Below are 17,137 nucleotides of genomic sequence, written 5' to 3' on the forward strand. Positions count from 1 at the left end.
AATAACTTATCCTTGCTCATTTTATTCACATCATGGATAATTTTGTATATCTCAATCATGTTCCCTCTCATTCACCTCCTCTCTGGACTAAAAAGCCCCAAATATTGCAATATTTTTTCATAGGGAAGCCACTTCAGATTCTTGATCATCTATTTGCCTTCCTGTGCAACTTTTCTACCTCCTTATAGCCTTTCTGAGTGGGGTGACCAGAATTACACACAATCTCTCTAAAGCAGACATACATAGATTTATATAAGACCATTTGATATTGACATCTTCATTTTCAATTCTGTTTCTTATGCCTAACAACGTGGGTTTTTTTTAAAATGTAGTGGATGTACACTGTGTTGACATCTTCAGTGAACTTTTGCCATTACTAATTTTAGGTCCTGGATTTAAAAGTCAGCTGTCTCAAGAAGTTGCTAACAACAGAGCTTTCTATGTCCTGATCAGTTTATATTTTACCAATAGAATATTCATTTCCTTAACTGTTAAGTTTGTGGCTTCCCTTTTTAATTAAAAATGGAATTTATTTCTAAACACTTAAGAGACTGTTTGGGAATAAAAATGGGATTGAGGTTGAAAATGAATCAACACTACAAATTTTTGACTGCCAAATCCTTAATTCTACATTCTCATTCATCAATTTTGAAGTCCAAAATCTCCAAACACTCCTGAATCCTTGACTTATGACCATAATAGAGCCTAAAATTTATCTTGCTCAGACCTTTGTTAAGGGAGTTTTACAACCTTTCTTTCCACAGTTGTTAAGTAAATCACTGCATTTGTTAAATTAGTAACATGGTTGTTAAGTGAATATGGCTTCCCCACTGACTTTTCTTGTCAGGTTACAATAGGTGATTACATGACACTGGGGCACTGCAACCATCATAAATATGAACCAGTTGCCAAGTATCCAAATTTTGGTCACATGACCATGGGGAAGCTGCAACAATTGTAGCATGAAAAATGCTCATAAACCACTTTTTTCAGTGTTGTAACTTTGAACAGTCATTAATCTCATTGATTTCTTTGACTATGTCACAAAGTGTTGAATCAAGGTGGTGCCGTGGATATTGCCTATCTGGACTTCAGCAAAGCCTTTGATACAGTTCCACATAAAGAGCTGATAGATAAATTAGTGAAGATTGGACTTAATCCCTGGATAGTTCAGTGGATTTCAAGCTGGCTGAAGCGTAAACATCAGAGAGTTATTGTTAATGGCGAGTATTCTGAGCAGAGACAGGTTACAAGCGGTGTGCCACAAGGGTCTGTTCTGGGTCCTATTCTTTTTAATATGTTTGTGAGTGACATAGGGGAAGGTCTGGTAGGGAAGGTTTGCCTATTTGCTGATGACTCTAAAGTGTGCAATAGGGTTGATATTCCTGGAGGGGTCTGTAATATGGTAAATGATTTAGCTTTACTAAATAAATGGTCAAAGCAATGGAAACTGCAGTTTAATGTTTCCAAATGTAAAATAATGCACTTGGGGAAAAGGAATCCTCAATCTGAGTATTGCATTGGCAGTTCTGTGTTAGCAAAAACTTCAGAAGAGAAGGATTTAGGGGTAGTGATTTCTGACAGTCTCAAAATGGGTGAGCAGTGTGGTCGGGTGGTAGGAAAAGCAAGTAGGATGCTTGGCTGCATAGCTAGAGGTATAACAAGCAGGAAGAGGGAGATTGTGATCCCCTTATATAGAGCACTGGTGAGACCACATTTGGAGTACTGTGTTCAGTTCTGGAGACCTCACCTACAAAAAGATATTGACAAAATTGAATGGGTCCAAAGACGGGCTACAAGAATGGTGGAAGGTCTTAAGTATAAAACGTATCAGGAAAGACTTAATGAACTCAATCTGTATAGTCTGGAAGACAGAAGGAAAAGGGGGGACATGATCAAAACATTTAAATATGTTAAAGGGTTAAATAAGGTTCAGGAGGGAAGTGTTTTTAATAGGAAAGTGAACACAAGAACAAGGGGACACAATCTGAAGTTAGTTGGGGGAAAGATCAAAGGCAACATGAGAAAATATTATTTTACTGAAAGAGTAGTAGATCCTTGGAACAAACTTCCAGCAGACGTGGTTGGTAAATCCACAGTAACTGAATTTAAACATGCCTGGGATAAACATATATCCATTGTAAGATAAAATACAGGAAATAGTATAAGGGCAGACTAGATGGACCATGAGGTCTTTTTCTGCCGTCAGTCTTCTATGTTTCTATGTTTCTATTAAATGAATGGTTGTAAGTCAAGGACTACTTGTAACTTTATCATGGACATTTGCTGCATTTGTATACTGTTTATCCAAACTTGTAGACTCATAGCATTCAATAACTTAATCACTGACAATCAGTATAGATGTCAGAAGTTGGTCAGTTGCACTCTTGCATTCAGGGTAGGCACTGCAAAGCTCCCAATGTTCATTTCGTAGAGGCATTCTCACAAATATTCATTAGAATTTTTTTGCAAATAATTTCAAGAGCATCTACATTGACAAAATATTACTAAAATTTTGAAATAATGACATTTGTGTGTGTGTGTGTGTGTGTGTACATGTACACAGCTCAAAAAAATAAAGGGAATGCTTAAACAACACAATATAACTCCAAGTAAATCAAACTTCTGTGAAATCAAACTGTCTACTTAGGAAGCAACACTGATTGACAATCAATTTCACATGCTGTTGTGCACATTCAGCTTTGTACAGAACAAAGTATTCAGTGAGAATATTTCATTCATTCAGATCTAGGATGTGTTATTTGAGTGTTCCCTTTATTTTATATTTTTAGCAGTATATGTGTATGTCTATCTGTTTCTCAATCACAGTGGGTGTGACCTGAATCTGATAATTATTTTCATATTGCTGCAACTAGAATTAAGAAATGAATTATAAAACGCTTACTGCACACAGAGAAGTTGACCTTCCTATCTTTACCTGCTTTGAAACCTCTGGGTGATACAGTCTCTTCACCACTCGCAGGGAAAGATACGGGTGTTAAATTATAATAAAGAGGAGCACTCTAGTTCTACAAAAGTAGTAGACCCAACAAAAACTGCAGATTTTCTAAGCCAGCTATCAATAAACAGCAGATAGGATGCCTTACCTGCCTGCTTTGGTGATGATCATTTCGGTGCCAATGTCATGGAATCGCTTCCAGAGATCAGCACATTGCAGTTCCACTTGGATCTCCTCCATGGATGAGGCAGGTAAAGGCTGAGAGAGTGAGTTGTTTGATGTGAGGTCTGATGGGGAACCGAACGAGCAGGATGTCCGCTCTGCCAGCACTTCAGTTTCGGATCCTGTGCTCTGCTCTGAATCTAAAGGCAGCAGGAGCAGAAAGGAGAGTCAAACCAACTTGAAACCTCTAAAGTTCCTCAACGTAGGATGAGATAAAATGAAGCCATTTGAAGGGCCCTGGGGAATTAGAGGAATGACATCTTTTTCATTCGAAGAGTGTTGTTGATGTTGTGTTGTAAGTTACAATCCGGCTTCTGGTTTTCAGTTTCCAACATGACATCTGGTACTTTAATTAAATTTTAAAGCTGTTGAATAAAACTGCCCACAGTTAAAAATATAAATAGTAACAAATTAATCTGGAAACAGGAAAATGCAGCCTGCTGTTGTAGGCTGAGAGAAATGGGGGACATGTGTGTGTGTGTGTGGGGAATCATTCAACACTGGAGAAATAATGTTGTATTTAATTGTATGTTTTACCACATGTGCTGTTTATGTGTTTTGAATAAGGGATTTTTTCCAGATTTCTAATTTCATTGTCCTCAAAAATAATAAAAGCTGTCCTTTTGTTTTTGGTTTCAAGCAGATATATGTTATTTGTTCCTATGTTATAGTTCTTGAGCAATTATTTTCCCTGAGAAAATAACAACATTGGGTTATGGATGTAGAATCCCTGTAGAGTTGAAGAAAGCAAGCATGTGGAAGAAATTACTGCCAAAGTAATTGTTATTTCAAAGAACACCTAGACTTTTACAGGGTCTTCAGATATAAACATCTGGACCAAAATGAGAGAAAGCCAAAAATCTGGAGCTGAATTAAAGACATTTCTCAGGCTCAACCCTTTTTATTCTGAACTCATTAGTTGTGAGGACCCAAGGGAGGACTTGCCTTGCAGGGCTTGCCATTGGAGCTTGAGTTGGCTGGGATGCAGGTCACAGGGAATCCCTGGCATCGCTCTTTTTGTCATGAAAATCCACTTCAAACTGAAGGGCCCAAATTAATTGTGATTTTCAGCAGTGTTCTTCTTTGTTGGTGCTCCCATTACTCCATATTACCATCATCCCCTTCTCATTTTAATGCTGTCTTGGTATAACTGCTATACGGTCCTTTTAGAATTAGGTGTTAGTTATCTTACAGTGTTAGTTATCTTACAGATCAAATGTTATTTATTTATGGTCATCAGACCATCAGTAAAGCATGCCCTCTCCCACTCAAGGATATTCTGGGGCCCTTTCTGTATAGCACTATAGGAATAGCACTTAGATTTATATAGCACCTCACTATGCTTGTACACACCCCCCCTCTAAGTGGCTTACAGAGTCAGCCTATTGCCCCCAACAATCTGGGTCCTCATTTTACCCACCTCGGAAGGCTGAGTCAACCTTGAGCCTGGTGAGAGATAAACTGCCAAACTAAAAACATTAAACATTAATTGTAGAGATATAAGAGAAAATGCCTGTGCAGTATTCAAGTCCTCCCATTTCCTCTAGTGATATGAGCTGATGTAATAAAAGATAATTCTCTGAGAATCATATTACAGAACGACCGACCCTGTAGATTGGGTTTTAATAACAAATGTTGGAAAGAGTAGAATATTGAAGAAATCAACTCAGTAAGTATCGCTGGCAACAATATAATTGGCTTGGAGAAGATGCTGAGTTGCAATTCGTGGCGTTCATGTGAATTGTGCCAGAGTCACATGTAAAGGAAATGTAAGCTGTCCAGCACGCTCCTCTTAAAAATATTTAATGTAAGGTTTTCAGCAAATCTGATTTCCAAACAATAATGCTTGGCCTTTATTCAGCGTGCTCAAAATGTTTCACATCTGTTATCTACTTGCCATTCAGAAAGATAAGGCAGCATTACTGTAGATGGAGTTTAAGGCTCTTTCGCATGGCATCCTTCAGCTGTTTGCCTCCCATAAATAAACCAGCTGGAAATGAAGCCAGCTTAAGCAATTTCTTCCCAGATGTCAATCCCTTCCTCTACTTTGGACATGGTGATGGCCAGTTGTCCTCTTGCTGAATAGTGATTAACACAGCTCCTAATTGGTGGACTCTCCTGTTTCTTTAACCCCTCCAGGAGGTAAGGCACCAACTGCTTTCCTTGCCATGGGAGGGTCATGCAGGCCACAGCCTTCAAGCAGGGCAGTGGACAGAACATTCAAAAACCCATCCCAGAAATAGCAGCCAACATTAGCAGTTCACCCTGTAGCAAAGCAACTATTATATTGGCCTGATATGTGAAGGGTCTCTGGTTAGAAGCTGAGTAGAACAACCTACTTTTGTTCATTACTGTTTTTCCTTCGTTAAACTCTCCACTTATTTGCTGTTCTTCTTTACCAGTTCGCAAGTGAATACAGTGATACCTTGTCTTACAAACTTAATTGGTTCCGGGACGAGGTTCTTAAGGTGAAAAGTTTGTAAGATGAAACAATGTTTTCCATAGGAAACCCCACCTCTGGACTTCTGTGTTTTTGCGATGCTGCAGGGAAATCCCAGCATCACAAAAACGAGTGCTTCGCTGGCAACAGAAGTCCGAAGATGGGGTTTCCCATGGAGGGGAGCCTCAGGGAAATCCCAGCAGCCCAAAAACGGGTGCTTCACTGGCAACAGAAGTCCGGAAGTGGGACATCCCAGTGGCAGCGGTGGGTTTGTAAGGTGAAAATAGTTTGTAAGAAGAGGCAAAAAAATCTTAAACTACAAACTCCCGGGTTTGTATCTTGAAAAGTTTGTATGATGAGGCGTTTGTAAGACGAGGTATCACTGTATTTTCACATTTGTCAATCTTGCCTCAGTTCCCAAATAGGTAAGTATTGCAAAAGGGCTTAACCCTAAATTTATCTGGGGCTCAGAGACACATAGGTGGGGGCATGAGGGAGTAGAAGGTTTCAATATTTGAATGGTCGACTAGTGAACTAATTATAAAATAACAAGCAAAAAGTAGATAGAAAAATAATTCAAAAGGGAGGAGATGGTAGCAACCCATTTTGTGTTATAGCAGCAAATGCGCAGAGATTAAGAAGCATCCTTGGAAAGCCCAAGACATGGACCTTTATTTAAAGCTACAGCTGCTGGTGGAATGGATGAGTGTAGACAGGGGTAGGCTACTGCCCGAACAGAGGGGATTGCAGTGGGGTATTGAAAATGGAGCTCCACCCCAGAGCACCCAATTTGCATGGAAAGATGTTGAAAGAAAATGCAGGGCGTCCTGAATAAGCCACAGCCACAGTGTGGCGGTAAAAAATTTTTTAGCCCTTCACTGAGTGTAAAGTAGTGCTCTCATTTTATAAACTAGTGCATCATTCCTGCCCACCATTGATATGTAAATAAAGAAAATCAAAAGTTCATTTTGATGATGTTAACTACAAAAGTGCATAAGAGGCTCTATTCACACTGCAGATTATGTGGATTCATCCCCCTCAAAGCATTTATCTAAAACAGTATTTCCCAACCTTGGCAACTTGAAGATATCTGGACCTCAACTCCCAGGATTCCCCAGCCAGCATTCGCTGGCTGGGGAATTCTGGGACTTGAAGTCCAAATATCTTCAAACTGCCAAGGTTGGGAGACACTGATCTAAAACACAGAGAGTCCAGTGGACGAACCAGCCATCAACTCTTTTTCCATCCATAAGGGGTAAACACCCATTCTGATGCAGTCCAGGAAAATACAAGCAGAAGTTACATTTCCTGCAAGCTGGGGTGAGTGGGTTGAGGACAACCTGTTTTGGCCCTCCAGTGGTGGGTGGTTTGTGTTGGGGCAATCTGGATCTGCCTGTGATTTAACCAGCTGGGAGAATGAGATTTTGGACTCTCTTTTATAGCTGTATCACTTTACAGAACAATCCTACGCAGGGCATGCCTTCTCAGAAGTAGGGCGCTTTCTGATCATCAAAACAACCCACTTCTGTTGGGTTTGCTTGGATGACACCTGTCTGGAATAGATATAATCCTGGCTTGAGATTATTATTATTTTGTCTCCACCATTATGGTGGTTGGAAACTTAGTCCAATTCCAGGCATCTAAAAACAGAGAGAAAGGGCCACCCAGAGTCCGAAAGGAGTTGGGCAGCTCACAAATCTAATACATTAAATTAAATTTTCAAGAGTTAAATCACATTCCTTTTATTATTTATTACTTCCATAGTGGACAATAAAAGTGAATTTAAGTACAGAAACAAAGACTGAAAATCCAGGTGCAAGAAACACATTGCAAAAGTTCAACCTTTTAATCACTTTTTTAAAGCCTCGTGTTAAGGTGCCAATTCCTCATTTAAAAGCAACTATGGGTTGAATGGTCAATATTAAAGGAAGAATCCCCTCAAACAGATTCTCAAAGTTCTTGTTCCTCCATATCTCAAAATATGTGGCTTCTCCCTCCTTCAGGAACTTTGGCCTCCTCAACAAGGGACCATTCTCTGTGGCCCCTTGAATAAATAGAATTGATGTCACCAAATTTTTCCATAATACAGTACCTTCAACCAGTCATTCAAGTCACAAAGATTTAACAAAATAACAAACACAAAAACCAGGCATTTCTTACTTTCATAGTTTATGAAGCAGAGTTTGCTTTGTATTCCTTTCACAGTTACTGCTGTTCATTCTTCATATTTTGGAAGGCTGAGTCACTATGAAGCGGTATGTAAGTCTAAGTTCTATTGCTATTGCTATATTTTTCCTTGGGTATTTGGAGCTTTATTGTTACTTGCTTGCTTTTTTACATTCATATATCACTCTGCATGAGGAGAATTTAGCTAAGAAGAATTAATTACAATGTCATTTGAGTAGAATAAATTTAACTACAATTAAATTAAATTGAATTGAGTTGATATCCTGATTCTGTCCAGTTTGGTATTCGAAACCCTGGAAGCCAGGAGTAGATTCTTCCCAGTTCAGACCAGATTGCCTGAACCATTAGTGACCCGCTGGTGACCTGACAATGACAGCACAAATCCAGTTAGGTTGGTGCCGGTCCATGGGTGCTGCCATCTCTCTCTCTCTCTCTCTCTCTCTCTCTCTCTCTCTCTCTCTCTCTTTTTGAATTTTTTGGCAATTTTTCTCCCTGTTTTGAAGGTTTTTCCTGTTCTGCTGCTTGTAAAAGGGCCCTCCCACCGGCCCCAAAGTTTAAACTGACCTTTATTACTTCGCAGGAAGCACAGCTGATCAGCTCCTCAGCTGTGTTTCAGGCCGATTCCATCTACTGAGCATTCACAGAAGCCAAATTGCACGAAAAAACTTGCATGCATGCAAACAGAGCCTGCATGCGCAGAACATCACGATGCAAACCAGTGGTTAAGGTAAGTGGAACCCACCCCTGAGCAATCCAGAGGAGTGTGGCCCTTGGTTAAGAACGATTATCCATTGCTGATTTAAGTAGAAACTTACCATCAGACACCATTTGGACTGACTCTGTAGTATCATCATCTATCACCCGCAAAATTTACCCTTACACTATCCACAGTTGACCTCACTCAAATCCTAAGAGGTCAGTAAGGGGCGTGCATAAGTGTGCCAGTGTGCCTACCGTCCATGTCCTAATATTTCTCTATTATTAGTACCAATATCATGTTTATAAACCTTGTTATATCTTTATATACTACCAATATGTATTTGACTGACTGACTGACTAACTAACTAACTAACTAACTAACTAAATAAATAAATAAATAAATAAATGTAAGAGAAGAAGAAAGGAGAGGCATAAATAATCTAAAACTTCTCTTTGGAAACACTGAGTGAGGCAATACACAGACAGAATATTTCAAATTAATATATTTAAAAGCCAAGTTTTAAAGCTTTTGAGAAAAGCCAACAAGGTTGGGTCCATTCCAATCTCAGAGGGAACATTCCACAAGGCAGGGACTACAGCAGAAAAAAACCCCATCTTCCATTTTCCAACAGCTGACAGTCTTTGACTGACATGATCTGTAGCATGGCCAAACTGTTGGATGGGATTGGACAAGTAAGAACTCTTAGAAAAAGAGATAATTTGGTCCTCAGCCATGTAGGGATTCAAAAGTAACAACCAGCACCTTGAATTGCACCAGCAACCATCACCAACCCCCACGCCCAGGAGAATACACAGGAGAAAATAAATAAATCTTGTGAAAAGGGCAACATTCCCATCTTATCAACTTAAGGTTACCAAATTCAGCAAAAACTGAAATTCAGCAAAAAAAATCATCATTCACTCCCCACCATAATCAAGATATGTTTTCAAACAACACATTTGCAGGTATATATTTAAATGCAGAAATAAAAATACTGTAGTTGGACAGTGGTTAGATTGCAGAATGACGGGCTAACTTTACCCACAGCCTGAAGTTTGATCCTGACTGGCTCAAGGTTGACTCAGCCTTCCATCTTTCCAAAGTTGGTAAAATGAGGACCCAGATTGTTGGAGGCAGTATGCTGACATTTGTAAATGGTTCAGAAAGTCATTAAAACACTATGGAGCAGTGTATAAATCTGCTATTGCTATAGAACAGTGGTTCTCAACCTGGAGGTTGGGACCTTTTGGGGGTCGAATGACCATTTCACAGGGTCGCCTAAGACCATAGGAAAAGACAAATTTCCCATAGTGTTAGGAACTAAAGTTTCTATTCTGATACCTTGGAACAAATTTTTACAATCTGATCAATCAGGTGTTTACAGTGTTGGCTTTTCTCAAAAGCTTTAAAACTTGGCTTTTAAATATATTAATTTGAAATATTCTGTCTCTGTATTGCCTCACTCAGTGTTTCTAAAGAGAAGTTTTAGATTATTTATGCCTCTCCTTTCTTCTTCTCTTACATTTATTTATTTATTTATCTCTCTGGCCTTCCTGCCAATCAGCTTAAAGCTCTGTTGGGAGAATTGGTGCTAGACTTATGGTTGGGGGTCACCACAACATGAGGAACTGCATTAAGGGGTCTCAGCATTAGAAAGGTTGAGAACCACTGCTATAAAACAAGGCACAGAAAAAATAACAATAATGATATACTGAAATAGACTTGCTTCTCAACACTATTCATATATACAACTAAGATATTGCAATGGAGTTTAGACTGGACAAATTGAAAACCCTTGTCATCAACAAGAGGGAAATAATGAAAATTGAAGGAATCAAAATGCCCTATGGAGTCTGGATGAACACAATCACTAAAAATACCTGGGTTTTCTTCAACCTCATAACATCAAGCATACTGAAGTCAAGAAGAAGCTTAGCCATGAAAACATTATGAGAGTGAAGAAGATTTAAAGTTCAAATTTAATAGAATGTAATGGAAAAAATACCATCAAAGAAATTAGTAGCCAGGCATTATATGTACAGTTGGAATAGTGACTGAACACAAACAGAACTAAAAGTCCTAGCTAAGAAGATGAGAAAAATAATGACAATGAATCACCCTTCCTCCATGCAGGGATGTGGACAGATTCTACTTACCAAAAAAGGTAGATGGACTGTTGTAAGTATATTAGACAGCTGAAGAAGAAAAAGAATACTGGAAGAATATCTGAAGGACAGTGAAGATGATGAATTGAAACTATTACATACCACTAATTCTGAAAAGACCTGGCCTACAATAAAGACCAAATGAAGGTTAGAAAAGAGAGGTGGCAAATTATTACATTAAAAAGTTAGCAGGCAAAGAAGATAACAACAGGGCCTGGCAATGGCTAGGAGCCGGAAAGTTTAAGAAAGAAATGGAGGGTCTAATTCTGACCGCAGGTCTAAGAAATGCATACAAAGCCAGAATTGAGAAGATAGCAATGGACAGCAAGTGGCACCTCTGCAAAGAATCTGAAGAATCAGTGGACCTCTGGGTTAGCTGCTGCAAGATCGTACAGAATGACTGCAAACAACAGCATGACAAAGAAGCAACAATGGTGCCTTGGAATATTTATACAAATATCACTTCCTTGCAAATAAGAATTGGTGGACTACAAAAATGGAGAAAGTAATAGTGAATAAAGAGGTTAAACTCCTCTGGGACTTTAGTAGAGAAACAGATAGGCACTTGCCAAAAATAACCTAATACCTAATAACTATTAATAAGAAATAAGAAAAAGTCTAGTAGACCTGCCAGAACCCAGAGCCACCGGAGTAGAAGAGAAAGAATAATAATAATACAAAATACAAACAGCTTGCAAATAGGAGTAGAACCACTGTGGCAATCAATCAATCAATCAATCAATCAATCACCAATAGTGATAAACTCATTCAGTACAATCCCCAAGCACCTGGAGAAGCAGTTGAACTGCATCAGCATTGACAAAATCACCATTAGTCAATTGCAAAAAACAGCCTTACTTGGAATATCTTACATCCTGCAGTGATATTTTTAAAACCAACAAACTACAACATCTGCATCTATAACAAGTCTTTGAGAAGGACTCCATAGTTGGATACAAATGTCAAATCTAATCAAAGCCTCTGACTAACTGTGCAACCAACATAGTAACAGAATAGATAACTATTGGTTAAAAGTAAGCCTTTCTTAAATCAGCTCCTGTTTACAAAACTATTGTTCATAATTAGCCATTCCCTCACAATACACATATATCCACCTTTTTTTCAAGAGAAAGAAAGAAAGAAAGAGAGGGAGGGAGGGAGAGAGAAAGAGAGAGAGAGAGAAAGGAAGGAAGGAAGAAAGAAAGAAAGAAAGAAAGAAAGAAAGAAAGAAAGAAAGAAAGAAAGAAAGAAAGAAATGACAGCTGTACGGAAAAAAGAAGAAAAGAGAAGTGGAGAAATAAGATTAGATGGAGATGAGGGAAGCAGACAGGAAGTGGGGGGAGTGAGTTTTGTTTAGGCATTACAAAATTATGCTGGCTAGGGAATTCTGGGATTTGAAGTCATAGTTGCCACATTTGAAAAACACTGCTTTTTAACCACCAATGTCTGCATCTACTTGTAGCTCTTGTCAATGGCTTTATTTTCAACAGCTCTTTCTATTCTAACAGACTCAGTAGACTATAAAATGGATTTCAAGTCACAAGTTTATTCGTGAGGAAAGCTGGCCTTCCTATAATAGAAATGTGTGCTCTTCTCCCTCTGTTGTCTGTTTATTAGGAAGAATGATTTTTACTGTCCTCAACTTGTGCCCATTCATTTAGCTACTGTTTGAAGTTAAAACTCTGCTGAAAAAGTAACTTATGACTAGTCTTTACACTTAATGACCATTGCAGCATCCCTGTATTCACACAATCAGAATTCAGGTGCTTAGCAACCAGTGTGTATTTACGACAGCTGCTGTTCCCTGGAATCATGTCAACACCATTTGTGACCTTCCCAGCTGGTTTCTGACCCGCAAAGTCAATGGGAAAAAACAGATGTGTTTAACAACTACACCATTCATTTTATGACCATAGTGATTCTCTTAATGACTATGACAAAAAGGTTACAACTCACTTAACAACCACCTTGCTTAGTAATAGAGGTTCCGGTTCCAAATGCAGTCATAATTTGAGGACTTCCTGTTTTAGTCTATAAACTCCCGAATAATTTATTATAAATAAACAAATGGCTGAGCTACAATATTTCTCAGGTAAAATGCAAATGCATTTCATGTTGTGGGAAATGATTGGCACTCCTCAAAACTGTTAAAAAACTCCTTATTTTTCAAATGCCTCACAAAACAATTTTACCAAAACAGATGCCGTATCTGTAAAGCATGCACTAATATTATGTTTACTCTTTATTACTTTTTAGCTTTAAAACATGTCAATAGGGCAGTATCAAAAGGCTGATCATAATTCTGGACAACTGCTGTCATATTTTTTATAATATTTAATTTGGTTTTATTTTTATTTATTAATACTCTTGATTCCAAATGTGCCCCTCCCCAGATTCAGCCCTTAGAACAGTTTTCTACATCTTTTGACAGTCATTCTTTGTATTTTCTGCCACAGAAAAATGCAGGTACAAAAAGCCAGTTGAAAGACACATCTGCTCAGTTCCCTTGGCCTACACTGCTTCATTTTTTTTCACTGTGAGATTTCAATGGAACTGAAAATATCTCATAAGAGAGGTTTTGCAGCATGCTGTCAGCAATTTACAGCTGCCAAAACTATATCAATCAAACCCCACTGGAGACTTTTCCTTCTTCCAATCAAGAGTTGTTAAGAAGAAAGGAGGGGGCTCATAACACACACACACACACACACACACAGAGAGAGAGAGAGAGAGAGAGAGGGAGAGAGAGAGAGAGAGAGAGTCTAGCTTTCTTCAACTGAAATAGCTCCATTAGATGATATTCATAAAAAATCAGTAACATATTATACATAAAATATGTTGTAAAATATGCAGCACATGTTATAAAAATAATTTTGGATCCTTAGTTCAATTAGATATTTCATACACAATTTTCCATCTGGCTACACTGTATGATCTGTATAGCTGATCTGATTGCATACAATATGCAACAGAATTACAATAAAAGGTGGCTGCCAAAGGGGGATTTAAATGAACCATAATATTTTTGTTTATTTCCGATGATATGATATGTGTTTATGTGTCTGTGAACATGTGAAGACTATTTAAAGGATTGACTTCGCTATGCAGCCAAATGATTTAATATCTGATGGTATGCGGGTAAGTAAATAGAGATGGATGGTTCTTTATAGAAAATAGCCAATTGCAAAACCCACTTATCCCCCGCCCAAGCAATTAAAGTATTTTTAAAAGTTTTTGAACTCTACTATCAATTGACAAATTCCTTTCTCAGATTGATCCTCTGTCAGGTCATGATTAAATATTCAACCTAGTTTCCATTTAAAACAACAACAATTGCTTGACAAGTACAAGAAGCACTCTAGAGCAGGGGTCTCCAACCTTGGCAACTTTAAGACTTGTGGACTTCAATCCCAGAATTCCTCAGCCAGCAAAGTTACCAAGGTTGGAGACCCCTGCTCTAGAGCAGTGTTTCCCAACCTTGGCAACTTGAAGATATTTGGATTTCAACTCCCAGAATTCCCCAGCCAGCAAATGCTGGCTGGGGAATTCTAGGAGTTGAAGTCCAGATACGTATCTTCAAATTGCCAAGGTTGGGAAACACTGCTCTAGAGAATACTTACCAATGTCAAGATAACATGCAAACTCCCCCAAACATGTACTTGAATAAATTACACAGACCTACTGTCCAAACTGAAGCTTCACCTGAGTCTAATAAAACCCCTGGAGTCTTGAGATGACTGGGGAGTTATAAGGACAACAAGATAATTTTCTTTACCCTCACAATGGTTGGAAACTGCTTCAAACTGCAAAATCCTGACCTACCAGTCTATTTCAATCTCCATATAAAGTGATCTGTGTGCTACCTTCATCCTGGGATGTTAATAGGAAAAATCTTGTTTGAGTCACTGAGAGTTCAGAGGTACATACGGCCAGAACAGAAGATAATATTATTTTTGTTTTCTTTTTATTTTATGATTTCCTTCCCATTGCCTGCTATAAATTGGAGCTAGCAAAGGCTGATCAACTACTGGGAATAATAGTAGTGGTGAGATTCTATGCCAAATTTGTGGAGTAATTAGGTGGATAATTTCTCTGGGATAAAGGAGAAATTTATTTATTTATTTATTTATTTATTTATTTATTTATTTATTTATTTATTATTTATTTATTTATTTATTTATTTATTTATTTATTTATTTATTTATTTATTTATTTATTTATTTATTTATTTATTTATTTATTTATTTATTTATTATTTAGATTTGTATGCCGCCCCTCTCCGCAGACTCGGGGTGGCTCACAGCAAAGTGAAAAACAACTTACAACAAATCTAAATTACTATTTAAAAATATTTTAAAAACCCCATTTTCTAAACAAACATACCTACAGACATACCATTCATAAATTGTAAATGGCCGGGGGAGATGTCGCAGTTCCCCATAATTTTTCATCAGTGGGATAGTCTTTTAGAAATGATAATAAAACCATTCTGGAAACAGCCCTACAGGAGGAGTTCTGCCATGATGTTTCTTCCTTGGGACACGATTGAAAAATGAAAAGTAAGAGAAAATAAAAAATAGTGGAGATGTTTATTCAATGGAAGAGATATGTTTAGATTATCTATGCCACTCCATAATTAAAATGCTATAATATTTTGTTTGCGGAGAGGGGCGGCATACAAATCTAATAAATAATAATAATAATAATAATTATTATTATTATTATTATTATTATTATTATTATTATTATTGTCTTCAAAATTCTCTTCTTTGGAAGAATTTCTAAGGGATATTTTCTTTCATTGGAATGAATTCACAGCTGCTAGGAAAAACAGAAGAATTTGTCTGCTTAGATTATTTATAGATTTCTTTTGTTATGTTATGTTTGGATCAGTTTGGGAGTATGTTGTTTGAAGGGTTTGGGATCCTGAGGATCCAAAGTTTCCTTAAGTGGGATTAGTAAATGAAAAAAAAAAGCTATCAAGAAGAGCCTCTGAATAATTTCCTCAAGGATTTCTTGTAAATGTTGAATGGCCAAAACTTCACAGACCAATGAATAAAATACAGAATATATTCTATCATATTACTAGCGAGGCTCTTCCACAAGGAAAAGCTAGAGCCACCATGCTTCTAAACCCAAATACATTGCAATAACCGTCCCAAAAATATGATAGAACCATATATCCTGCATTCATCACCTGGTATCAGCTCTCTACCAAGATGGAAGTGATTGTCTACCTGTACAGTTTCCAGTCATGGCCATACATATCTAGAAGTAACCCATGAGTATCCAGAGAAATGTAGTGAAGGTCACAAGGGAAATGGAAAATATTTATATGCAGAATGTCCCAGAATTTAGATTCAACATCTTTGTGTTTCAAAAGGGTACAATATAGCAGGAGAGAATCACTGTCACTTTAACTAGGTGGTGAGTAGACTGTTTGTGGCCTTGACCTTCTGTGCAATCCTCTATAACAGAGATCTCCAACCTTGGCAACTTTATGAGGCGTGGACTTCAACTCCCAGAATTCCTCAGCCAGCATAGCTGGCTGAGGAATTCTGGGAGTTGAAGTCCACGCCTCATAAAGTTGCCAAGGTTGGAGACCTCTGCTCTATAAGAAAGAAGCAACCACTCTCTTTTCCCCACGGCCACAGAAAGCTCCACCCTCTTTCCCCACTACCAACTATCAGCACAATCATTTTGTCAGGCAGGAAACAGATCGCTGCTTTCCTGCTGCCATTAAGGAAAGGAAACCAGACAATCTGGTCCCCACCCGCTGCTTGATTACCTGATCAACTGAATGTGGGGACCAGATCAAGCATCCTGTTTCCAAGAATGACCCACATATGGGGAGCACTCAAGCTGGGCAGGAGAAAGACAGCAACTTTCTCTTTTGTTTTGTCCTTAGCACCTGGTTGCCCTTGAACTTTCACTTTTATTTCTGATTAGGTAGCTAATCAAGGCAGCTTCGTGTGTTGTTTAAGTGAGTAAAATCTGAACCTGAAAGATGATGAGGAAAAAACATCTAAGGAACCTATAAAGCTTTCTAATTGCCCAAAAGATAATGTGACAAAAGGGGAAAATTTTCCTTTAACATAATGTTATTTTTCATAAGCATGAGACCTCCTATTTTAACTCAGAGACATTTGGCTGTTCGGAGAGCTTCTGCAGCCTTTTGTAGATGGGTTTTGCTAATCTTGCCTGCTCTGCCCCCTCTCCTCCTCCTCCTCCTCCTTGCCCAGATGGATAGACCAGGGAAAACACAGCAGGGTATTCTTCTGATTTTGCATTTGGCTGGTTCGCATCTTGCAGTGTTTATAGGCTTGACGTGACTTTTCCAGCAAAAAATTGACATGGGCAAGTTCCCCACATTCCCCCCACCCCACCCCTCTTCTCTTTCATCCAAACCATACACCAGACGTTTCTGCTTTCAATATCCTAGTGCATTTCTGCAATGGGCTTGC

General features: G+C 38.3%; 1 protein-coding gene across 1 annotated transcript in view; it reads right to left on the reverse strand.

Annotated features, from left to right (window-relative positions):
• Positions 1-17,137, reverse strand: part of TBX15 (T-box transcription factor 15) — an 84,048-nt gene that overhangs the window by 43,612 nt on the left and 23,299 nt on the right. Inside the window, exon 2 of the mRNA XM_070736157.1 lies at positions 3,108-3,321. Coding sequence (XP_070592258.1) covers positions 3,108-3,321 — 214 coding nt within the window. The remainder of the gene's footprint in view (positions 1-3,107; positions 3,322-17,137) is intronic.

The sequence above is a fragment of the Erythrolamprus reginae genome, chromosome 2, assembly GCF_031021105.1.
Source record: "Erythrolamprus reginae isolate rEryReg1 chromosome 2, rEryReg1.hap1, whole genome shotgun sequence".
Lineage (NCBI taxonomy): Eukaryota > Metazoa > Chordata > Lepidosauria > Squamata > Dipsadidae > Erythrolamprus > Erythrolamprus reginae.